The sequence below is a fragment of the Erythrolamprus reginae genome, chromosome 11 (assembly GCF_031021105.1).
Source record: "Erythrolamprus reginae isolate rEryReg1 chromosome 11, rEryReg1.hap1, whole genome shotgun sequence".
In the NCBI taxonomy this organism is placed as follows: domain Eukaryota; kingdom Metazoa; phylum Chordata; class Lepidosauria; order Squamata; family Dipsadidae; genus Erythrolamprus; species Erythrolamprus reginae.
The window spans coordinates 27,791,870-27,818,437 of NC_091960.1; the positions used below are offsets into that span (position 1 = coordinate 27,791,870).

Sequence of the window (26,568 nt, forward strand, 5' to 3'; positions counted from 1 at the left end):
TCAGGCATGCCCTCATCTCGCCTTTTTCGCCCTGGGCTAACGGGTTGGCAGAGAGGTATGTGCATGTGGCAAAAGAGGCCTTGCACAGGTCAGGGCCTGGGGATGTGCAAGAACACCTCGACCAATTCTTATTGACCCAACATATCACCCCTAGTGCAACCACCCACAAAAGTCCAGCTGAAATTCTAATGGGGAGAAAACTACGATCCCCACTTGATAGACTGCATCCCATGTATTGTACAAAAGATTATATGTCTGTACATCCTGAAAGACAATTGTATTTGGGACAAAGTATTTTTGCTAAAAATTTTAGTGGGGGTTTGAATTGGTTAAAGGGCACAATTGTACAACAGACAGCACCTAAGACTTACATTATACGTTTGGACGATGGTCGAGTGTGGAAAAGGCACATCGACCATTTACGAAGGCGCCAAGAGGCCGCTTCTGTAAAAGACTTTAATACGGACTCTTCCCCCTCGCTTGATGACAACATGCATCCCACTTTTATGGACTTTAGAGTCGACTCACTGAGACGGGGATCTTCTTCCAGCGAAGCTGAGCCATCTTCGTCAGCAGAGGTCGGTGTTGTGCCAGCCGACTCAACACTGGGGACCGGAGCACAGTCTTGGCCCCGGACAATCAGTGGAGGTACCGACGAACCGACCTCCTCTTCTGCCGACTGCAAAGACTCAACTGATCTGCGCAGGTCCGAAAGGACTGTACGCAGACCAAGCCGATTGGAGGACTTTGTCACATGGCTTGCTGAGTAAAACTTAAAAAAAAAAAAAAAACTAAGGAGGGAGGGGTGTTAAGTCCCTATGTAAATGGCTGTATCTGAGGAAAATGGTTAAAAATAGAAGTCGCGCCTGATTGGCTAAGGCGCTGACAGTTCAGTTTTGGAGGGCACCTGAAAAGTATAAAAGGAGCGCTTTCACTGTTTAAGTTCAGATGCGTTCCTGCTGAAGTCACTTTCTCTGAGCTGAAGTTACTGTCACTGAGCTGAATAAAGGAACCGTCTAAATACCCTGGTCTCCGGACTCTTCAGACCCTGTCTGAGGGGGTCAATAATTATCCCCCCAGGGTGATGGACGGACAGATGGAATTGTCCTTGGGAGGCAAAACCCACAGCCACTCCGTCTTATCAGGGTTGAGTTTGAGTCTGTTGACACCCATCCAGGACAGTTTTGCCCAGTTAAATGACACGACAACAGTTTTAGTATTTAATGGATAGATTTACTCAACCATTTCCTCATTTTCTGTGTACAGCAGGCTGAATTTCTTCCACTGATGAAAATCTCCACATTCTTTATAGCTGCCACAGGTTAATAAGAGTCCTCAGATAGGGGCAGCATAGAAGTCCAATAAATAAATAATTTGAGGAAAATACACATGCAAAATACACACTGCTCACAGGTAATACTGAAAATCACTGATACAGACTGAAAAACAGCCAATAAAAGAAAATATTTGCAGCTCAGAGTAGCACTGCGAAACACAAAAGTTTTATATTTGCAAAAAAACCAGAATCACTTGAGAGTCCTGCATGGCAATGCATTCTTTAGTCATGTAGCATTTTCTTTTTTAAAAGTCTCTTGTTTCTTATTGCAACCCTCCCACTTGAAATAAATTACCCTTCTTTAAAAAATTACGTGTAAATTAAATTGCCCTAAGAGCACTTTCCACTATTTGAAGCCTTCCATGACCATCTCATCGTTGCCATGGTCCCCTGCTCCTCCTTTGTAAACAGTTGCAGGGGAAGCTTTCTGATTGGCTCCTGGAGAGTGTGGTTGCCTGGCAACCTCCTAAAGGGTGCTTAGCAACCTTGCTGATAACACAGAGGAAAGCTGCAGGAAGCAGAGCCCAAGTGGAACAGAGGCGGTGAGTTCAGGGTGCGAATTTAGGGGAGAAAAGCTTTCCTTGTTCTACTGCAATGTCCCAAATTATCTAGAACCTTGGTTCCCACAGACAGGCAATTGGAACCTTGTTTAAACCTAGTTAATGGCCCTTTAGGCTTCCTTTGCATGAGTACTTCACTTTTTGAACAATAAGAATTATATGTCATGGGGGGGGGTGTCAAGATTTTAGTGATGCTTGGATGGGCATGGCCGTAAAACGGATGGGAACCACTGATCTGGAGTTATTGTTCCTTCTTCAGTGGAACCTGTTAAAACTTTTCATCTTCCAACCCAGGGTTTCTTAATCCTAGCCACCTTGAGATGGGTGGATTTCAACGGCCAGAATTCTTCTGACTTCATGTTGGCTGGGGATTTCTGGGAATTGCAGATCACCCAATCTTACAGTAAAGTCCCCAAGGTTGAGCTTGCTGTTCTAACCTACATTCTGACTGGTTTTGTGTTTTTAGATGTGTTACTACAGTATATCTTTTTTTTTCTAGTTTTCTATACCGCCCAAACTTGACTGGAGTTGGATGCCTAGTAAATTGACAACAACAATAATAATATTAATAATATTAATAGAATAGAGTAGAATAACAGGGTTGGGAAGGACCTTGGAGGTCTTCTAGTCCAACCCCTTGCTTAGGCAGGAAACCCTACACCACTGAAGACAGTTATCCAACATTTACTTAAAAACTTCCAGTGTTGGAGCATTCACAACTTCTGGAGGCAAGTTGTTCCATGGATTAATTGTTCTAACTGTCAGGAAATTTCTCCTTAGTTCTAAGTTGCTTCTCTCCTTGTTTAGTTTCCACCCACTGCTTCTTGTTCTGTTTTCAGGTGCTTTGGAGAATAGGTTTTATTTATTTATTTATTTATTTATTTATTTATTTATTCATCCATTTGTCCAATACACAAATACATATGGAAGAGAATAGACATAAAGTAATAATAAAGATAATATGTAAAAATAGAGGAGAAGATATATGAAAGGAAGAAAATATATATGATATATGAGATAAAGGAAAGATAAAGGTTGAGTCCCTCTTCCTTGTGGCAGCCCCTGAGATATTGGAACACTGCTATCATGCCTCCTCTAGTCTTTCTTATATATTATATTATACTACAGTATACTAATACTACTAGTAATTAGTAATACTAATACTGTACTACTAATATGATTAATACTACTAGTACAACTAGTACTACTAATACTAATATTAATACTACTACTAATAATAATAATAATAACACATAGGGATTATTTTCATGAGCTCTGTTTGTGGCATTGCTGAATTTATGAGATGGCTGTGTCTATATTGCTTCCCCCCCCCCCCATTTCTTTTTTTAAAAAAATAACTTTTATGGAAGAAGTTTTTCAACTTTTGAATTAAAGAAGAATAAAGAAAAGTAACCGGAAAGTGGGATAGAAAAAGGAAAGGAAAAGAAAAGAAAGATTCTAAAAGAGCTGCTTCTGATCTTCTTAGCAGCTGTTATAAATAGATTTATATTTTATCTTCGCTGTCCACTCATAACGTCCTTCCTTTCCTGAGCTGCCCCTTCTAATCATCAGACCCATAAATCACAAGTTCATTTTTTTCTCTTTTTTTTCAACAAAAAGTCCACAAGTGGTTTCCAGTCCCAAATAAACAACAAATGTGTTTTCTGATCTTTCTCTAACCAAGGAAGTTAATTTTGTCATCTCTGTCACTTTCACCATGCATGTCTTTGCCGTGGACATCTCATAATCTTTCCATTTTTACTCAGATAGAAATCTCACAGCAGGGATCATATTAAAAATAAACAGTAACGTGTGACTCATTTTGAATTGACTATCCAGTAATCTCAAGCAGCAACAGAGGGGGGGATTGGCTTCAGTTGAAAATGAATACTTAAGATTCTTCCTTAACTTTCTATATATTTAAACTCAAAGTTTTCTGGCTTTTAAAAGTCCACTGAGTATGAACAAAGGACCATTTGTATTATGTTTCCAATGTACATTTGAAATACAGATAGGGCCGCCTGGTGCACCAGTTGCGGCCCTATCTGGACCAGGAGTCACTGCTCATAGTCACTCATGCCCTCATCACCTCGAGGCTCAATTACTGTAATGCTCTCTACATGGGGCTACCTTTGAAAAGTGTTCGGAAACTTCAGATCGTGCAGAATGCAGCTGCGAGAGCAATCATGGGCTTTCCCAAATATGCCCATGTCACACCAACACTCCTCAGTCTGCATTGATTGCCGATCAATTTCCAGTCACAATTCAAAGTGTTGGTTATGACCTATAAAGCCCTTCATGGCATTGGACCAGAATATCTCCAGGACCGCCTTCTGCCGCATGAATCCCAGCCACCGGTTAGGTCCCACAGAGTTGGGCTTCTCCGGGTCCCATCGACTAAACAATGTCGTTTGGCAGGACCCAGGGGAAGAGCCTTCTCTGTGACGGCCCCGACCCTCTGGAACCAGCTCCCACCCTCCTTGCCTTTCGCAAGCTCCTTAAAATCCACCTCTGTCATCAGGCATGGGGGAATTGAAATTTTCCCTTCCTCCTAGGCTTATAGAATTTATACATGGTATGCTTGTATGTATGATTGGTTCTTTAAATTGGGGTTTTTTAGATTATTTTTAATATTAGATTTGTTCACATTGTCTTTTTTATTGTTGTTAGCCGCCCCGAGTCTTCGAGAGGGGCGGCATACAAATCTAATAAATACAAATACAAATACCTATACCAAAATACCTTTTTTAGTTTATGTGCTAAAAGGGGTGTGTGTGTGGAGAGTCATGTGCATGCCTATACCCTTAATTCCATGTGCCCCCCCAACATATGCGTGCATGACACATACCCCACTCTTGGCAAGCGATGGCACTGTTAATGTATGAGCAGAGTAATCCTTCTTTACCAAGGTTGTCCACACACAGAAACCTTTACATTGAGATCAGTTCTGAATAACTACTCAGCCACACAGAGATATACTAACTTGAATTAAAGTTTACTTTGAGAAATATCAACTTCAGATAAACAATCTAAAGCCATGCACATAATAGTCAGAATAACAATCCAAATGGTCTTTCTTACCAGTTGTCTTTGTCATAATCAGCACTCAAAGATATCAAGCCTAAACACATTTAAGCTATAATACATGACTACAATACAGAGCACGCAGAGAATTGCAGAGCAAACCTACAGTGAGTAGCCATTAACAGTGAATAGCTTAGACAAAGAGAAACAGAGAGGGTGACTCTAGCTCCCTCTTGTGGCAGTCTGCAACACCTGCAGTCAATATATTACCAATTCAACTTCATGGACAGAGTCCTAACAGGCATGTCTGTTTTTCACTTCCCCAGGCTTCAGGGCCTTTCTAGGAACCTGGGGAGGGTGAAGGGGTCCAGAGGGCCCCCCAGAGGCCAGAAATGGCACATTTGCCATGTTTTGGTTGGACCAGAAGTTCCATTTTTTTGCTTCCCTCAGGCGGCTTCAAGTTGGGAAGTGGACCATTTCTGGCCTCCAGAGGGCCTCTGGGGTGGGGGGAAGGCTGTTTTTGCCCTCCCCAGGCTCCTAGAAAGACTCTGGAGTTTAGGGAGAGCAAAAAATAGGCCTTCCACACCCCCTTCAGAGGCTGGAATTAGGCTGTTTCCTGACTTCTGGTGGGCCCAGAAGGCCCAAAAATCATCTGGTCAACGCATGCATATGTGCCGGACCTGAGCTTGCGTGCCCACCAATATGGCTTTGTGTGCCTCTTATGACACACATGCCATAGGTTCACCATCATGGACCTATACACTTATACACTATACACCTATACAATTTTTCTAATTTTGTGTCCCTTAAATTTTGTGTCCTGATTTTTGCATGTAATTTTCTATCAGGGTCAGTAGCTTTCTGCTTGCTTTACTCCATACACACATAGCTACACACAAACACACACACACACCACAAAGAAAAAAAAGAAAAATGAGAGAGACTTTTCTTTTTGCATACTACATTCCTGAATTAATGCATGTTTAGACATTCTTTTTCCTAACTTGCTGATCTTTCGATAAGAGAACTGAACTGCAAATTATAGAAAATAAACAGATATCTCTTCCATTACTCCAACCGAGCATGCCAAATTTGACCCGATGATTAACAACAGCTTTGTCTTGCATATACTACTTGCCATTAAGTTGATGCATTGAAGAATACTGGCGTGTCACCAGTTTCACATATGTACTTCAATAAGGCAAGTTTCATATCTGCAAAAACAAGGTTTCACATTCATTCCTCATGCAAAATATTTAAAAATGCCTTTAAAAAATGCCTGTCAAGGAACCAGGAAGCAGTAGGAGGAGAAGCAGTAGGACAACAAACCATCTTGCTCATTTGCAAGATGGGTTGGTTCAACAAACTAAGGTTTGAATAAACCACATCTTAGCTACAAACCATAATGTAAACAAATCATAGCTTAATCAATATGCACTTCTAATTCCTTTTTTTTTATAACAGGAAACCGTCATGGCCACTCTGAGTGTAAAGCCAGGCCAAAGGTTCACCCTGCCAGACTGGCACACCAATTCTGACCTCCTCTCGAGCAATGCGGAGCGCCAACGCTGTGCTTCCCACCAGATCAGGCAAGAATGTCGGATCCTTCGCAATGAAACAAATAACCAGGTGGGCACACGCTGGCTGGGGAATTCTGGGAGTTGATAAAGTCCACATGTCTTAAACGTGCTGAGGTTGAGAAAAATGCAGTCATTATTCCAGGGCATCTGTGAAGATCTGCATGAAATTAATATGCTGCCCAATGTCACTCCTTCATGAGTTGGGCAATATGTAAATCAAGAATTGAGAAGGGAATGAATAGAATAGAATGGGAATGGGAGGGGGAGGGAAGGGAAGGGAAGGGAAGAGGAGAATAGAATAGAATAGAATAAGAAGGGAAGGGAAGGAGCCAATCAGAAGAGTAGAGTAGAGTAGAATAGAATAGAATAGAATAAGAAGGGAAGGAGCCAATCAGAATAGTAGAGTACAGTAGAGTACAGTAGAGTAGAAGAGAAGAATAGAATAGAATAAGAAGGGAAGGGAAGGAGCCAATCAGAAGAGTAGATTAGAGTAGAGTACAGTAGAGTAGAAGAGAAGAATAGAATAGAATAGAATAAGAAGGGAAGGGAAGGAGCCAATCAGAAGAGTAGATTAGAGTAGAGTAGAGTACAGTACAGTAGAAGAGAAGAATAGAATAGAATAAGAAGGGAAGGAAGGAGCCAATCAGAAGAGTAGAGTAGAGTAGAATAGAATAGAATAAGAAGGGAAGGAGCCAATCAGAATAGTAGAGTACAGTAGAGTACAGTAGAGTAGAAGAGAAGAATAGAATAGAATAGAATAAGAAGGGAAGGGAAGGAGCCAATCAGAAGAGTAGATTAGAGTAGAGTAGAGTAGAGTAGAGTACAGTAGAAGAGAAGAATAGAATAGAATAAGAAGGGAAGGAAGGAGCCAATCAGAAGAGTAGAGTAGAGTAGAAGAGAAGAGAAGAGAAGAATGGAATGGAATAGAATAGAATAGAATAAGAAGGGACGGGACCAATCAGAAGACCAGAGCAGAACAGAACAGAATTCTTTATTGGCCAAGTGTGATTAAGTACCAATAGGAGACTGCATAAGATACCAACAGGAAAATGCAGCAGAAAAGATTATAGGATAATAATAATACAGCCATACTACTTCGGTAAATATCTTTAGACATAAGACAATAATGTGGGACTTAGGCGTTGTGTGTAGTTGTTTTGGCATGCCATGCTTTATAACGGCATGCTGAAGAGAAGAGTTGAAACATGTCCAGGATATGCAGGGTCTGTAGATAGTTTCTCAGCCCACTTTCTAACCAGTGCAGTATATAGATCCTCAATAGAAAGCAAGCTGGTTGCAGTTGTTTTTTTCTGCAGTCCTAACTATCTATTGAAGTCTTGTACCTGTCCTGTTTGGTTGCTGTACCAGACAGTTAAAGAGGTACAAATGACAGGTTCAATCATTCTGCTTGTAGAATGCTCATAATGGTTCTAATGTTAGGTGTCCATTTCAAGTCTTGGGAGATTATATAACATGGATGGATGGATGGATGGATGGATGGATGGAAAACGAATGAATGAATGAATTGAAAATGCAGAAGAGAAACTGATAACAAGTAGGATGCTTGGCTGCATAGCTAGAGGTATAACAAGCAGGAAGAGGGAGATTATGATCCCGCTATGTAGAGTGCTGGTGAGACCACATTTGGAATACTGTGTTCAGTTCTGGAGACCTCACCTACAAAAAGATATTGACAAAATTGAACGGGTCCAAAGACGGGCAACAAGAATGGTGGGAGGTCTTAAGCATAAAACGTATCAGGAAAGACTTCATGAACTCAATCTGTCTAGTCTGGAGGACAGAAGGGAAAGGGGGGACATGATCGAAACATTTAAATATATTAAAGGGTTAAATAAGGTCCAGGAGGGAAGTGTTTTTAATAGGAAAGTGAACACAAGAACAAGGGGACACAATCTGAAGTTAGTTGGGGGAAAGATCAAAAGCAACATGAAAGTATTATTTTACTGAAAGAGTAGTAGATCCTTGGAACAAACTTCCAGCAGACGTGGTTGATAAATCCACAGTAACTGATTTTAAACATGCCTGGGATAAACATATATCCATCCTAAGATAAAATACAGAAAATAGTATAAGGGCAGACTAGATGGACCATGAGGTCTTTTTCTGCCGTCAGACTTCTATGTTTCTATGTTTCTAATACATATCCTGACACTTTCTCAAGCCCTGAGCTATCTGAAAAGTGATTTGAGGGTTGTTGTTTTTTCCTTCCTCAGACAAAATGGGATGAGTTCGACAACCGCACGCGTCTTAATGAGCGCCTTGACATTGTCAATCGATGGAAAGAAACTCTGGATAAATGCCTCACCGATTTGGACACAGAAATCAATGCCATGGCTCAAGTACGTGAAGGTCTCCTGTCTTTCTCAGCCCATCCCATTCTCTAGGAAACTGGCAGCAAACCTCTCATGTTCTGAAGTTCGTTCCCAATGCACAACACCAAACAAGATCCTGTATTCAGGGACGGGCTGTTTGGGGTTCGCAGGGGTTCAGGAGAACCTCTAGCAGTTTGGAGAACCCCCAAATCCCACTCCTGGCTTCCCCTTCCGCCCCTCTCAGGAGTCCTACTCATGTGGCCCATTTTGAATGCAGGTAAGTGCAGGGCGCGTGCAGAGGCTCAGGGAGGGGAAAAACGGGCCCAGGGAGACCATTTTAGCCCCCCCCCAGAAGCTTGAGGAAATCCTGACTACTGCTCACCATGGCCACGTCCACTCAGCAACTGGGCAGATCATTCCTTGCTAAAAAATTTAAAGTCCTCCCCTGCCTGTATTCCTTCTGAATAGGATCGTAGGGGAGGTTTCATGCTCAAAACGACTGATGTAGTCTCAGAACTGGCCACTTTAAGTTCAGAAAATCAGGAAGGCCAGAAACGAGCAACTTTCTGGCCTCCAGAGACGGGAGAGGCTGTTTCCGCCCTCCCGGAGACTTGAGGAAAGGCAACAGAGCCTGGGAAGGGCAAAAACGCTCCCTCCCCACCAGGGGTGGGCAGCAGGCAGGACGGGGTGGAATGCAGTTCCACTGGCAGAAATGAAGCTGTGTGCCCAGCTCCAGCTGACTATTATTATTATTATTATTATTATTATTATTATTATTATTATTATTATTTATTAGATTTGTATGCTGCCCCTCTCCGTAGACTCGGGGCGGCTCACAACAATAACAAAGACAATGTAAGAACAAATCTAATAATTTAAAAAACACTAAAAAACCCATTATTAAAAGCAAGCATACACACAAACATACCATGTATAAACTGTATAGGTCCGGGGGAGATGTCTCAGTTCCCCCATGCCTGATGGCAGAGATGGGTCTTAAGAACTTTACGAAAGGCAAGGAGGGTGGGGGCAGTTCTAATCTCTGGGGGGAGCTGGTTCCTGAGGGCCGGGGCCGCCACAGAGAAGGCTCTTCCCCTGGGTCCCGTCAAACGACATTGTTCATTCCCCCCTCCAATCCTCTTCTTCCTCCTCAGAAAGTAGCAGGGACACCAGCACTGGCAGGAGTTGCAGGGGGCCCATTTCCCCCCCCTCTTTTCTCAACAGCTGATCGGTACCCATCCACCTAGCTACCCAGCCTGAGGCAGGGGGCGAACCAGGAAGGAGAGTGCGGGAAATGCGAAGCAAATTGTCACCCCAGAGAGAGACACTGGTGATGTTGTAAATCAAGGACTTAACAGTTCACTTGAACGATGATGATCGTTCAAGCCACTCCCACCTGGTCACATGGTCGGCAAGCCACTCCTACCCAGTCACATGACCATCAAGCCACACCCACAAAATAAGTAAAAATTTTGGCTGCCCATTACTGCTCCCCACCATGGTACAGGAAGCCGACTAGACCATGCCCACCCAGTAACCAGGCAGAAAGCCCCTTGTTAATTTTTTTGAAGCCCACCCCTGACTGTTTCTCCTGCTTACTCTGTCTATTGTGATCTGCCTTTTCAGATGAAGGAGGCAGCAGAGCGTGCCCTCCAAGCTAAAAACCTGCCGCTGGATGTGGCCATTGAAAACCTCACTTACCGCGAGAGTCGCCGAGCCATTGATGTAGTGAAGGACCACGTGGAGATAGAGCTGCACAAGGAAGTGGAAGTGATTGATGCCATCAAGAGAGACCTTCAGCAGAAAGTCAGTGAGGGTTTTGAGCAGCTCTGGTGAGTCAAGAAAATTCTAAAGGGGCAAGCAGAACGTAGTTAAGGAGGTTCATGGGCTATGTCTCATGAAGACGAAGGTTGTCCTTGTTCTAATGCGGTCTTGTTTGATCGTTCTCAGCCTCTTGCAGGAGGCCCGGCACCAGTTAAATTTTGATCACCGAGGGAAGAAGGAAGCCCTGGAGATCGACAACACCTGTGTTTCTCTGAGTATCAACTCTCCCAATATCTCCTACAAAGCCAACCCTACGCGGCTGCCAGTTGGGTAAGATTTAATATCTAGAAAGAAGAGATGGAAAGCCTGGCAAATATTGAATCAATGAATGAACCATTCGGGTGAATTAATCCAAATGAGATTTCTACATTTATGGTACCTGATGGAAATCCATCCACTGTTCTACAGTAGGTTTTCCATAGCTTCTCTTCTGAGATATTTTAACTCTTTGGTGTTTTATATGATTCTCTATTTTATTTCCAGCTGTGAATCATCCTGGCAGCACACACAGCAACATATCACTCATTGATGAAAACTCATAAAAGAGGTTTATGAATGGGCAGGATTTTTCACACTGTGCTTAATTATTCCTCAGTTATATTCATTCAGACTTTCATGCCATTGAGCAAAAATTCCTTTGACCTGGAAGTTCTGTCTCATTCCGTTGGATAGGATTTGCACAGGAAAGTACAACAGAACCCAGGTCTGCCCTGTTTCCAGTTCCACAGACTTCCTATACTTTTCCAAATGGTCAAATCTTATATATTTGTGCATTTGGATTTAGATGGCCACCCAACTCAAATAATGCCATGTTGGGCAACTGTTCTGTCTGGGTTCCCCCAGACCTCAACACCAACTGGAAAAAACAGCCAGACACTCTGGTAAAAGCAAAAGTACTTTATAGCTGGAAAAAATAAACACAGAGGAAAACCTGTTCTTCCCAACAGACAGGCTATAATACTTTACAGCAAAGTCCTGATGTCCAGACAATACAGCAAGCTTCTTGCTGGCACACCCACCCCAAGGTTTCAGATCTTCTCCTGGGCTGTCTGCCAAACTCCCCTCTTCCAAGTCACTCCCACCTTCTTCTCCTTCTGAGGAAACTTCACTACCTGCCTCTGTCGGCAATAAAAGAGGCCTATGACATGTTGATGTTTCCGCTGCATCCACCTCCACATTCCTTGGGGCAGGAGCTGGGCCAGAGCCAACCACAACAAATGGTTATCCAACATATTCTTAAAAACTTCCAGTGTTGGAACATTCACAACTTCTGGAGGCAAGCCGTTCCACTGATCATTAGCTGATCAATTGATCAGGTTATGACTGATAAATGACACTCAGAAGCTGACGCAAAGTTAGTGAATCTTGCAAAGAAATGATGCTAGGTGGCTATGATCTAAGTCAACTCACCACAGCCAATTCGCCATGGCTAACTTGCCATGGGACAACTAACCATAACTAACTCAGGTGGGACAACTCTCTGCAGGTCAACACAATGCTACATTACCATATTTTTCAGAATATATGATTCACCTTCTCCCCCCCTAAAAAAGACGCTGAAAATTTGGGTGCGTCTTCTACTCCAAATATAGCTTCCCCCCCCCCAGCCCTAATGAGATGTCAATGATCTTCCCGGCTTGCAAGCTTTTTTCATTGCTAATCCCTCTGAAGAATGTTTTTTCCAGCCCTAAAAATATAACTACTGTATTCCTTCATTGTTTGGACATGGATGAGTAAGTTCTCAGTAGACAATGGGCGAGTGTGTGCAGGATCATCTGTTATTGATTAGATTGTTGATTGTTGCTTTTGTTTATGCCATCTTGGGTACGTTGCCCAAAATGGCATTATTTGAGTTGGGCGGCCTAATGATCTTCCAGGATTACAATCTTTTTCATTGCTATTCTCTCCAGAGAATGTTTTTTCCAGCACTAACAATCTTCCTGGCTCTTATCAGCTTGCAGGCTTTTTTTCATTGATAATTGCTCCAAAGAATGTTTTTTCCAGCCCCAAGTCTTTGCAAGTTTTTTTGCATTGCTACTTCTTCCGAATCGGGGTTTTTTTTAAGCCTTAACGAGGGGATAAAATAAGGTGCTGAGGCTGACCAGACTAAGGACACTAGCCAAATGAATACATGGTAGGCAGATTTCCCCCACTATTTTCCTCCCCAAAAATTAAAGTGCGTCTTATACTCCAAAAAAATATGGTAATCATTTCATTCAGTTATTTTTGATATTGGTGACTTGTAATTCTTGTATTTCTGTATAGACTTTACTTTTGTTATTATTGGCCAGGGTTCCATCAAAATCAACGTAACTTTTGTGTTGGTTGAATTGTCCTGTGAGGAATTATCCACAGCAAGTTGTCCCATTCTGAAAAGGGCTGGGCTGATTTTGCACACGGGCGCGCTTTCTTTTCAACTGTATGTGCCAAATCTCGGGAATTTCCGAGTGAGGGAAAGAGGGCGTCTGCTTGAAAGTGGCGTGAATTTGAATGAAATAACCAAACCAACAGAACATGTTTGGCTTTTGCAGAACCATCACACCAGAGCAGTGGGACCAGTTCAGTCAATACAACAAGGATCGAACAGATATTGAAATGAAAGCCTCCAGCGAGTTGAGAGAGGCCATCGCTCTCACCATTGCGCAGGTGGACAGTAGTTTGGCTTCTAGATAACTTAAGAGCAAGCAAATTGTTTCAACCCCTTCATAATAGTACTGTAATAATAATAAGAGCTCATTGAATGAGCCATTAGGCCACATCCAGGGGCGGATGCCCTATTCTTGCTGCTACCAGTGTGCTGCATGCGCAGCTTTGGTTATCTGGTGTGCGCATGTGCACGTCACAGCGTGTTTTTGCTTCTGCACATGTGCAGGAAGCAAAATCTTGCAAGAGGATGTGCGTTGTTGGTATGTCTCGGTATAGCTAAACTATGAGACCTTTAACATACACTGAGCAGAGAATTTTAACAGAGCGTGGGTGTGTGATAAAGCCAAAGAAACAAAGACACAGACTTCGTTATGCTTAATAAGTACTATTTACATATAGACAAAAGATAGAAACATTCCATAACAAGCACTATGCAAATACCATAACATATGCACTATGCAAATACACTTCCCCCATCAAGGCAAAGTAAGAAATGACTGAGCAGAAATGAGCGTCACAGCGTCATTTGAGGGAAGGAATACTGGCGCCCTCTTATGATGAACCAGCCTAGAATACGTAACAGTTAAAGTGATAGTACACATTTAAAGTGATAATATAAGTTTACAGCGGCAAACCCTAACAAACCTGTACCCTGTACCAACAATCTCCCCCTTAGGGGTTGACATTTAAACACAGTCCCATTTAAGGTTTCAGGTTATATCTAGTACAATTATCAATATGCGGTTTAGTCCCCTGCGCCTTGGTGAAATTGTCAGCAAGATTATCAGAACTTTCACAGTATTCTAAGTCAGTGATTTTCAACCTTTTTTGAGCCACGGCACATTTTTTACTTTTACGAAACCCTGGGGCACATTGAGCGGGGGGGGGGGGGGGGGGGGCTAAAAAAAAGTTTGGACAAAAAATTCTCTCTCTCTCCCTTCCTTCCTCTTTCTTTCTCTCTCTCCATCCCTCTTTCTCTTCCTTCCTTCCTCTCTTTTTTGCTCTCTTTCTCTCCCTCCTTACCTCCCTCTGTCTTTCTCTCTCTCCTTCCCTCCCTCTCTTTCTCTCTCTCTCTTGCTTTCTTTCTCTCTCTTGCTCTCTCTCTTGCTTTCTTTCTCTTGTTCTCTTCCTCTCTCTCTTGCTTTCTCTCTCTCTCTCTCTCTTGCTTTCTTTCTTTCTCTCTCTCTTGCTTTCTTTCTCTCTCTGAGCTTCGCGGCACATCTGACCATGTCTCGCGGCACACTAGTGTGCCACGGCCCACTGGTTGAAAAACACTGTTCTAAGTGAATTAGGGCATCTTTAACACACACTCTTACATTACAATACCGTAAACCTGTGTGTTTCGAGCGTGTTTTTACAACTCTACCCTTTGCCATGGCCAACGCTGACTGGTTGTCCTCATAAACAACAACTGGTTTATGGCATTCCACGCCGAGACCTATCAGCAATTGCTATTAACAAACATGTGCCCTGTACCAACATGTGTGCATGCAGAATTTTGGCAATCTTTTTGCTTCCGCGCATGTACAAAAACAAACAATCACCAAAATCTCTCACATGCGCACGTCCCCCCTTGCAAGATTCTGCTTCCTTCACATGCTCGGATACTCGCGCATGGACACAAGATAACCAAAGAGGCACGCACAGCACAGCTATCACTACTGGCGTGGCATCCTTTACCACAGTGTTTCCCAACCTTGGCAACTTGGAGATATTTGGACTTCAACTCCCAGAAACCCCCAGCCAGCGAATGCTGGGAGTTGAAGTCCAAATATCTCCAAGTTGCCAAGGTTGGGAAACACTGCTTTGCTGTACCAGTAGCAACCTGCTATTGGCCCCATCAGAATACGATATACAGAACAGTAACAAGACCATGTACAGCAAAGCAAAGCAAAAGGCAGAACTAAAAGGAAATACGAATCATATTTCTGTGTTCTCCTCCTGCAATTCACCCAATCAGATCCACACTTGCAGATCTCAGTGGCACTCATTTGTTCAAGAGTCAAGTTATGGGTAATATTTGGGTTCTGTTTAGACATGAAATAGAGATAGTCCTCAACTTATGACCAGAACTGAGGACCAGAATTCCCATTGCTAAGCAAGATACTCGTGCAATGAGTTGCACCCGATTTTACAACTGCCCCTTTTTAGCCACAGTTGTTAATTGAATTTCTGTATATTCACTGTAGTTGTTAGGTGAATCTGTTTCCTCTCATAGACTTTCCTTGCCTGAAACCAGCGGGGAAGGTTATAAATACTGTGGCCATTATTTTAAATACATGATGCCAAATGCCCAAATTTTGTTCCCATAACCAGGGGGATGCTATGCCTGTAAACATGAGGACCAGTTGCAAGTCACTTTTTTCAGTGCTGTTGTAACTTTGAATGGTCCATACGAAAATGCTTATAAGCTGAGGACTACCTGTATGTTGCTTTAATATGTGGGTCCCCAAAGGTTTTAGTTTAATATGGTATTTATCAAGCTTGACTTCTTTAAGATGTGTGGACCAACTTCCAGAATCCCCTAGTTAGCATGAGTTGAAGTCTATGAATCTTAAAAGGACCAAGTTTCAGAAACATCAATCTAATCTGCAATCCAATCTCTCTCTCTTTTTCTCTCTCCATTTCCCATTCCTTCCCTTCCTTCCTATCTATCTTACCTTCCTTCCTCCCCCTTCCTCCATTCTTTTTCTCTCCTTCCTTCCTTCCTTCCTTCCTTTCCTTCCTATCTATCTTACCTTCCTTCCCCCCTTCCTCCTTTCTTTTTCTCTCCTTCCTTCCTTCCTCCCTCCTTTCTTTTTCTCTCCTTCCTTCCTTCCTTCCCTCCCTCCTTTTCACTCTGCCTCTCTCCAATCCAGGCTGTAGAGAGACCCTTTCTCTTCATTTCATTTCATAAGCCTTCTCAGTTAAAGATAAAATATTAAAATACCAACCTATGATAAGATATACTGAGATGTGGGATTGGACAGCATTAAATTATATGTTTGGAATTCACCCCTAGAAGAAACAGAATAAGAGAGTTTTAGAGGGGCATTGAAGGAACCTTTCTGAAAATTTCACAAATAAATGCTACGGGGATACATTATCTTATATAGCAGTGATGGTGAACCTATGGCACCACCTTGTGACGGCACAAGGAAAGCCTCCTGAAGCCTGGGAACCATAGTTCCCTCTAAGCTGAGCAGTGAGCAATCGCTCACTTAAAAATCATCATCAACTCAGAGTTTTCCAAACCTGCCCAGAAGCCGAGAGGGAAAGAGTGAGAGGGAAGGAGAGAGAGAGGAAGAGAGGAAGAGAGGAAGAGAGAGAAACAGACAGAAAAAAGAGAGGAAGGAAAAGAGAAAGAAAAAAAATGGGAGTAAGGAAGAGAGAAAGAAAATCAAAATCTAGTTTGAAACTAGCTCAACTATTTAAGTGGCATTTTGATATTGATAGAGTTGCCCTATTATGAGCTCACTGTTATAGACACACAGTACAGTATTTTATTTTGAAATTCTGTGAGGCAAAACAGGGTGGGTTTTTTGTTTGTTTGTTTGTTTGTTTGTTTGTTTGTTTGTTCATTCATTCATTTATTTATTATTTCTGTGCCGCCCAGTCCCAAAGGGACTGCCGCTCAGACACTATACTTTCCCCCCCCCCCCAAAAAAATTAGAGGGAACACTGCTGGGGACAGCGAAAAATGGCACAACGGGCCCACCAGAGATTTGTTTTTGAACTCCCATTTGGCTGTTTTCACCATCCCCAGGCTTTAGGAGGCTTTGCTGAAACCTGATGATGGTGAAAAATGGCCCAACAGGCCTACCAGTTGTCTGAAGGCTTCAGTGAGGGGGTTGTGTGCGGGGAGGCAGCACGATTGTATGCATGCGTGTGGGGGGAGAGCATTGCATTATGGGTGTGGGCACAAACACAAGCGCTATTGCACATGTGCACTCCCTTTTGGTACCTGAGCCAGAAAAGGTTCGCCATCATTGTTATCTAGTACAGTATTTGGACTTCAACTCCCAGAATTTCCCATCCAGCGAATGCTGGCTAGGGAATTCTGGGAGTTGAAGTCCAGATATCTTCAAGTTGCCAAGGTTGGGAAACACTGATTTACTACACTACTTGGGAATACGAAGGATTGTGGTTTTGACCTCTTCTTGATGCAGGTTTTGCTAATAAATGAATAATAATTGAAACTGAAAGACTTTGGGCCAGTCACTCCTTTTCAGCCTAACCTACCTCACAGGGTTATTGTTGTGGGGGGAAATGTAGGATCCAAATCAAATAAATAATTACAATAAATATTGCCCTTGGTGTACTAGTTCTATGGCTCGAGAAAGAATCTAGAAAATGATAAATTATAGTGTGTGTGTGTGTGCGTTTCTTTCTCCCCAATGTTCAAATGGATATATCTCACTGGCAGTCGATGCTTTAAAAAGAACAGTGGTAGGTGAAGTGATATATGCGTTTAGAACATACAGTATATAATGCTTAATTTAGATGTGAAAGCTCAGGTTGAAATTTCAATACATTGAAATATTTCAGCCAGTTCTTGTTCTCAGCCAAATTCATTTCACAGAACTGGTATGCCCTTGAAACACTTGAAATTAAATGTGGATATGGTAGAAAGAAAACCAGACCATGGCAACTGTAATAGTGAAAAGCAAGTTCCACTCATTTCTAAATGTGTATTTACGTGGAAATAGGTTGCGTCATTGCAATTTCTGTCTTGACTTTCTGACCATGCAAGAGGGAGACTGCTGCGGACAAGCAAAACGGCTGTTAGCCCTATAAAAGGAAAAGAATCTCTCGCACTTCTTTAATTACAGTTTCCTCTGTCTACTCTTTTGACCTGAGTTTTTCCTTTCTAGACCGACAATGAGTTAGAAGCTCAACGTGTGGCTACTGAATTTGCTTTCCGGAAGAGGATCCATGAACTGGAAAAAGCCCTTGACGAGCTGAGATGGCAAGAAAAGAATGTTAGTCTTCAGCTCGGGCGGGAGACTGATCCCATTTGCTAAGAGATCCTTCAGTTTGCATATATAGAATCGGGTGGGCTGCTGGGGGGTTCGCAGGGATTCAGGAGAACCTCTAGCTAAGATTCTGTGCAGTTTGGAGAACCCACAAATCCCACTCCGGGCTGGCCCCTCCTTGCCCTTCCCACCCCTCCCAGTAGTCACAATGTGGCCCATTTTGGGTACAGGTAAGTGCAGGGTGCACACGGAGGCTTGGAGAGGCTGAAAAACGGGCCTACTGGAAGTTTGGGGAAACTGGAAACAGGCCCATTTCTGGCCTCCAGAGGGCCTCCGGAGGTTGGGGAAGCCATTTTCACCCTCCCGGAGGCTCAAACAAAGCCTCTGGAACCCAGAAAGGAACCCCACCACCATCATGGTGCAGGAGGCTGGCTGGGCAACGCCCACTTTGGCCACGCCCACTCAGCAAGTGGGCAGAGAACCCCTTGCTACAATTTTTGAAGCCCACTCATGTATAGAATGAACTTGGGTCAAGCTGAAGTTCTTCCAGGCTGGTAACCTGGATTAAATTCAGAGAGATGTCCAGAGGATTGGACAAGGTTTTGCTTACTTACTTACTTACTTACTTACTTACTTACTTACTTACTTACTTACTTACTTACTTACTTACTTACCGGTACTTACTTACTTACTTTATTTATTTATTTTTATTTTTATTTTTATTTTTTTTATTTTTTTATTTTTTTATATTTTTATATTTTTATATTTATTCATTCATTCATTCATTCATTCATTCATTTATTGGATTTGTATGCCGCCCCTCTCCGTAGACTCGGGGCGGCTAACAACAGTAACAAAATACAGCATGTAAATCCAATACTAAAACAACTAAAAAACCCTTATTGTAAAACCAAACATCCATCCATACAAACATACCATGCATGAATTGTAAAGGCCAAGGGGGAAAGAATATCTCAGTTCCCCCATGCCTGACGGTAGAGGTGGGTTTTAAGGAGCTTACGAAAGGCAAATTCTCAGAATTTCCCACACTACTTCCTCTTCCTTCATGAGAGAAGAATACAGGAAAGAAGGAATTTAAATTTGAGAAGCTGATGTGCTTCCGGTGCTTCTTTTCAACAGGAAGGGAGCAGATTCTTCTTGATTTGCACATTGTTTTCTCCAAGGGAATACAGGATTGGAGCATTCCAGGCAGCCCTCGATTTATGACCACAGTTGGGACGGGCATTTCAGTTCGCTAAGTGATGCCTTTGTTAAATGAGACATCACGTGACCAGACCCAGTTTCATGACCAATTTTATTTTATCATAGTCGTTAAGAGAATCACGTGGTTGTTCAGTGAATCCAGCTTTCCCAATTCATTTGGCTTGTTGGAAGTTGGTCTTGCCAATCGTGATCATGTGACCGTGAGGAACCGCAAGTATCAGAAATACAACCTGGTTGCCAAGCGCCCATATGGTGATATTGTAACGGCGAAGGGTTGTGTGATGGTCTTTTTTAATTTTTTGAGCATGGGTTTGCCAAGGCTATAGGTAACTTCCAACCAACATGAAATAAACAGCCATAAGTGAAGCACCACTTGTACTTGGAGCCTCTGGAGATAGGCTAGAAAGACGTCAGGAGCAGGGGTGAAATTTAATTTAATTTAATTCATTTGACTTATATGCCACCCAATCCCGTAGGACTCAGGGCAGCTCACAACAATAAAACAATACAATAAAAGTCAAATAGTAAAATCAAAAGTCAAATAAAAGTCAAAACAGTAAAAAAAACAGTAAAAGCCCAATTAAACTAATCAATAAACCCCCCAAAACTACATTAAACAGTTATACACATACATACCAAGCAAATTGTACTTCAGCCGTGACTAGATGTTAACTCTCATGGCAAAAATAATCTGCCTACAGGTATTCATTTGGCTAGTCTTTAGCCTGGTCAGCTTTAACACATTAGTTTGCTGGTTTTGAGCTCAGGTGCTTGCTTTTCATCCCCTGGTTGGGAATAAAAACCAGTTTCTAAAACATTTCACTTCTCTCTCTCTTCGGAGAGAAACAGTGAATCGGGTAAATAGAAGATTGCTTCGCTAGCAAAGCACAGAAGATTGCTTCACTTGTAGGCACCTTGTTAGGGGGCTGAGAAAAGGCAGAAGATTTATTAATTAGATTATTTATTAATTAGATTATTTATTAATTAGATTGGTATGCCTCCTAATCCCAAAGGATTCAGGATCCTAGAAGCAAGATCGCTTGCTAGCAAAGCACGGAAGATGGCTTCAATGTCAGTTAGGGCTGAAAATAGGCTCAGCTGATTGTCGGAGGGAGCAGCAGTGAAAGAAGCAGGCAAAGGGAAGATCACTACCAAAGCATAGAAGATCACTTCACATGTTAGCACCTTCTTAGGGCTGAAAAAAAGGCAGAAGATCCCTGGCTAGCAATGCACAGAAGATTGTTTCACTGTTAGCACCTGGTTAGGGCTGAAAATAGGCTCAGCTGATTGTCGGAGGGAGCAGCAGTGAAAGAAGCAGGCAAAGGAAAGATCGCTTAGCTAGCAAAGCACGGAAGATTGTGTTAGCACCTCGTTAGGGATGAAAAAAGCTTAGTAAAAGCTACATTCGGAGTACAAGACACACCCAAATTTTCAGCCTCTTTTACGGGGGAAAAGATGCATCTTATAGTCTGAAAAATACAGTAACTTTGAGTAGTGGAGTTTATGCTTGCACTGGCTGCTGTTAATGAGAGAACATCAGAAGATACTCCACACTTCCTTCTTAAAAGGGGTTTTCCCCCAGAGGTATCCCGAAAGTACTCTTTCAAGAGGCAACTGAAGCTTCTTGGAGGAGAAATGAAACATCTTCAAAGAAAAACCGGAAAGTCCAATTGCCTCTTGAAAAAGCACCTTTGGGACAGCCATGACTTGGACGACTGAGAATCTCCAGAGGTCTGAAGAGGTGTGACTATCAACTCCCAGAATTCCCCAGCCACCACAGCCATTGCTGAGAATCCTGGGACTTGAAGTGTCCCAAAAGATAGCAATAAGCACTTAGCAATAGCATGTAGACATATACCACTTCACAGTACTTTACAGCCCTTGCTAAGCGGTTTACAGAGTCAGCCTCTTGCCCCCAACAATCTGGGCTCTCATTTTACCTACCTTGGAAGGATGGAAGGCTGAGTCAACCTTGAGCCTGGTGAGATTCGATCTGCCAAACTGCTGGCAGCCGGTGATCAGCAGAAGTAACCTGCAGTACTGCACTCTAACCACTGCAGAGCTCCATGCATCTCACATTATGTATGTAGCATTAGTTTCTCCTGAAGTCTGCCTCAAATTTTTCTTGGTCCTGCCATAGGAACTCCTGCATGCAAAATTCACCCTAACATGAGCTGTGACCCAATTCCTTTGCCTGCCTTTTACATGGAGTTGGCAGCATTTTTCAATCACCAGGAAAAATACTAAGGAATTGATTACCCATAGCATAGATCAGAATAGCACTGAAAAATATAGAGTGGATAATTTAATTTAATTTAATTTAATTTAATTTAATTTTTAATTTAATTTAATTTAATTTAATTTTTAATTTAATTTAATTTAATTTATTTGAATTTACTTCAATTTATAGGCCGCCCATTTCCTGATGGACTCAGGGTAGCAAAGAATAGAATAGAATAGAATAGAATTTTATTGGCCAAGTGTGGATTTCACATACTTTCCTATACTCTATACTTGTATGGCGTTTCTGAAAGCAAACCATGATTGTGTCTCTTGCAGACGCTGGAAGAAATTGCTGATATGGAGGAGGACATTCGACGTCTGGAGGAAGATCTCCAAAGGAAAATAGCCAATCTGAAATTGGTTCACACTCGCCTGGAGACTCGGACTTACCGTCCCAACATGGAGCTTTGCCGTGATCAGGTACAGAATGCTGGAAAGGCAACAGCGGGGACCAGAAAGAACAATTGCACTGTGTCTCCCTGTTTTCCCCCAAATAAGGCATCTCCTGATAATAGGCCCAATCAGGCTTTTGAGTGCATGGCAATAAGACCAACCGCTTATTTCAGGGTTCAAAAAAATATAAGACAGGGCTTATTTTGGGGGAAACACGGGATATCTATAGTATATCTGTATCTCTATATATCCATATTTATATCAATATCTATATCTACATCTACATATCTATATATACTGTACATCTATCCTGTTTCCCCCAAAATAAGACATCCCCTGATAATATGCCCAATCGGGCTTTTGAGTGCATGGCAATAAGGCCAAGCACTTAATTGAGGGTTCAAAAAATATATATAAGACAAGGTTTTATATTTTGGGAAACACGGTAATAAAGGTAGAGAGAAAGCATAACATTTCCATGAAAGAGAGGTAGATACCGGAAGAAGAGACTGTAGCTCAAGTCTGAACCGTGCAATCCTTAATGCTTTCAGAGCTGGGTTTTTTCCTTGCTGTGCACTGATGATGTTTGATAATGAAATGCCTGCAATAAAACAACTCTACGCAGCAAGCACTAACGGGTTACAGTATGTGGAGGATTCTAGTTTGGATGAATCAACTATGGGAAAAATGTACAGAGTAGAGCCCAGAAGAGTGTAGGGGAAACGCTGGCGGAGAAGAAACGGCGACCCTTCCATGGAACCCTCCTCTCGCAATGAAAACAGCTTTCACGCCGTCTCTTCCCCTCCTGCTTTCCTCTCATTCAGTCAGTTAAGAACCAGGCGGGGGCGCTGTTTCTTCCCCGCCAGCGCTTGCATCAACTATGGGAAAAATGTACAGAGTAGAGCCCAGAGAAGCATAGGGGAAGTGCTGGTGGGGAAGAAATGGCCAGCACCTCCGGGCAGCCTCCGCTGTCTTTCACTCCCACCCCGCCTCCTCCATCTGCCCCTGAACAAGGATCAGAATGCCGGCGGTAATAAGGCAAAAGGGGTGAGTTTTGGGATGGGCTGCATGCATTATTCGCTTTTACATTGATTCCTATGGGAAACATTGTTTAATCTTATGAACTTTTCTACTTACGAACCTCGTCACGGAATGAATTTAGTTCGTAAGACGAGGTATCACTGTACTTCTATACTATACAGAGTCCTTTGGGTGTTGGGTGGCATAGAAATACAATAAATTAAATTAAATTCTCTGATCAGTCTTGGCCTTTTCTATTTGTGAATCCTGAATTCCTTGCTTTCCTCATCTTAACTCTAGGCTCAACATGGATTAACAAATGAAGTTCATGAACTAGAAGGCACAATAGCTGCATTAAAGCAAAAATTGGCACAGTCACAGTAAGTTGTAGTGTGTATTTAAGTTCTAGTCACACCTAAGGCACAAAGTCAGCTTGGTCACTTGCTCTTGTCCCAAAGAATGGCAAGGCACTTCTGAAATCTTGCCAAAATAATTGCAGGAACTTGTCTAAGCAGTCCTGAGAAATTAAAAAAAAACTGATTAGAAGGAATACAATATAAATCCGGTGTATATCCGTGTATACATCCTTGCGTGCCTAAGCCAACCTTTACAGTTTTAAGCAAAATACTGTACAGTGTTCCCTCGATTTTCGCGGGGGATGCGTTCCGAGACCGCCCGCGAAAGTCAAATTTCCGCGAAGTAGAGATGCAGAAGTAAATACACTATTTTTGACTATGAACAGTATCACAAGCCTTCCCTTAACACTTTAAACCCCTAAACTGCAATTTCTCATTCCCTTAGAAACCATTTAGATTATTACTCACCATGTTTATTTATTAAAGTTTATTAAAAAAAATATTTATTAAAGGCAGATGAAAGTTTGGCGATGACATATGATGTCATCGGACGGGAAAAACTATGGTATAGGGGAAAAAACTGCAAAGTTTTTTTTAATTAATATTTTTGAAAAACTGTGGTATAGCCGTTTCGCGAAGTTCGAACCTGCGAAAATTGAGGGACTACTATACTATACTGCAGATAAGCAAATGGTGAAAATTAAAACACGAAAATGTTAAGGATTATATTATCTAAAGATGGGTGGTATTCTGGTTAAAATTCAAGGCTCAGGTTATCCATGCATAGACATCCATGGACTTATAAATGGTAAGTATGATTAACCAGACGAATTTTGACACCTCTGCATGCTTTAAAAACATGGACAATTACTATTGTTTATGTAGCTGCAAGCTCATAGGAATTTTAGGCCATAGTAATGAGGAAGACGTACATTAAACATTATTTCATATTCATCATATTCATCATTATCTCTGCAATGCTAAGCTGGGATATACTAACTTCCCCTTTTTAAACCTCACCAACCTTTGGAGAAACCCTTGCTTACCGGAATACGCAAGGAACAGTGTCACAAGATAGAAAGTACCAGACGGTGTAAGATACGGTTATAAGATTAAACCTAGTATTGGATCAGTGTTCGCTTCTGATCCAGTAGGGATAATAAGTAGATTTTATCGCTGGTACAACGGTCTGGGAGAGTGTTAAAACATGAAGTCATGACAGATCTATAATGGTATTAATTCAAAGCCAATTATATGTTAATTTGGCTTCAGCTGCTTTGATTTTGGGATTTAGCTTATGTCATGCTACAAATTTACACCACATCTGACTTTGTCTTGTTTTTGTAATGTAGTAGGATAAAAGGTATATAAGCTGTGGTTCTGTTTTTGCTCAGGGCTGCTCAGGAAGCTGCCAAAGCTTTTCTGGGAACTTAACCCTCACTGTAATTATTTATGTGCTTAATAAATTTATGTTGTGTCTTCGAAGTGATTTGGTGCCTTTAGACGATTTAGGTTTTAGCCACAACATGGCCACAGCTCAACAAGGGAGGGAAGGGGGGAGGCTGGGGGCCTCAAAGAAAATTAGATTATATAAAATAAGTCAGGGAGATTTTGATTTTATTTCCACTTTATTTTTCAACTGTAATATAGTTAAGGGGTTTAGTGCAGTTTTTGTGTCATTTTCTACGGAGCATGGCAGGAAGTTGTGAGTTCAACAGTCAGAGGGCAGGCCTAAGGCTGCAAAAAGAAGATGTGTTGGCTGTCTGTGACCATGTGGCTGCACTTGCCCACCTCTGCAACAATCATCTTTGAAATAATTAAATCTGATTGCAAATCAAACCAATACATATCTTGTTTTTATTATTGTAGGTCACCTACAGCAGTGTTTCCCAACCTTGGCAACTTGAAGATATTTGGACTTCAACTCCCAGAATTCTCCAGCCAGCGAATGCTGGCTGGGGAATTCTGGGAGTTGAAGTCCAAGTATCTTCAAGTTGCCAAGGTTTTGAAACACTGACCTAGAGGTTTCTCTAGGTAAACGGGTGACCTAAATGTTTATCTCTTACTAGAATCATAACTATAAACATTGTTATATCTTTGTATATCACCAATACGTACTTGACAAAACAAATAAATAAAATAGTATCCTTGACTATCACAAAGTATTGTATCTTATGATTCTTGACAAATATATTTTATTTTTTCTTTATGTACATTGAGAGCATATACACCAAAGATAAATTCCTTGTGTGTTCAATCACACTTGACCAATTAAGAATTCTAGTCTATTCTGTTTCCATCCCTTGACAGCAAATGTTAGAGTAAGATTGAAGTGGGAAGATTTGCAATGTTTATTTCACCTGGAATGAAGCTGCAACTATCTTCTCTTCATTTTTACAGGGATGCTCTGGATGCCCTGTATAAGCACCTGTACCGCATCCAGACAGATATTTCCTACAAGATGAACTCCCTGGTGCTGGATAACAAATGCATGGATGGCAGGCGAAAGCTGACCGTTCCGGCTGAGAAATTTGTGCCAGAGGTGGACACTTTCAACCGCACAACCAACCGTACTCTCTCGCCCCTCAAAAGCCGGCAACTAGAGCTGGCCTAAGATAAAATGAGAACATTGTAGACCTTTCCAGTATTGAACTCCAACCAAGGCAGACTATGGTCTGTGTTGGGTTAGAACAACTCAACTTGTCTTCTAATTGCCCCTTCCCAGAGTTGTGTATTTTTCCTTTATTTGATTCTCACAGCTTTGGTATATTGCATGAAAAAATTTGGATAACTAATTAAAAAGGCTGCCCTTGGTGTTCTCAAGCCATTAAGATTCATGAATGGTTTTTGAGATTTATTTGTTTGTTTGTTTGTTTGTTTGTTTGTTTGTTTGTTTATTTATTTAGTCCAATACACAATTAGGGTTTTAGTGGATATATATCTATTTACACATAGTAAAATACATGATGAAGATTATAGAGGAGATACTCATAGTAAAATATATCTAAGAAATAATAGAAAAGAAGATATAGGA

General features: G+C 41.8%; 1 protein-coding gene across 1 annotated transcript; it reads left to right on the forward strand.

The window, feature by feature from the left end:
• The first annotated feature begins 1,819 nt into the window (after positions 1-1,819).
• TEKT2 (tektin 2) lies at positions 1,820-26,371 on the forward strand. The gene is made up of 10 exons (XM_070764806.1): positions 1,820-1,878; positions 6,385-6,549; positions 8,735-8,860; positions 10,460-10,665; positions 10,784-10,927; positions 13,189-13,303; positions 18,157-18,264; positions 22,042-22,185; positions 23,479-23,558; positions 25,935-26,371. The coding sequence occupies exons 2-10, from the start codon at positions 6,394-6,396 to the stop codon at positions 26,146-26,148; spliced, it is 1,293 nt and encodes a 430-aa protein (XP_070620907.1). The 5' UTR covers positions 1,820-1,878; positions 6,385-6,393; the 3' UTR covers positions 26,149-26,371.
• The last annotated feature ends 197 nt before the right edge of the window (positions 26,372-26,568 follow it).

Coding starts and splice junctions, on each gene's coding strand:
- TEKT2 (XM_070764806.1), top strand. CDS start 6,394: ATGGCCACTCTGAGTGTAAAGCCAGGCCAAAGGTTCACCCTGCCAGAC. Junction 13,304..18,156: donor TCGCTCTCACCATTGCGCAG/GTGGACAGTAGT, acceptor TTTCCTTTCTAG/ACCGACAATGAGTTAGAAGC. Junction 22,186..23,478: donor TGGAGCTTTGCCGTGATCAG/GTACAGAATGCT, acceptor TCTTAACTCTAG/GCTCAACATGGATTAACAAA.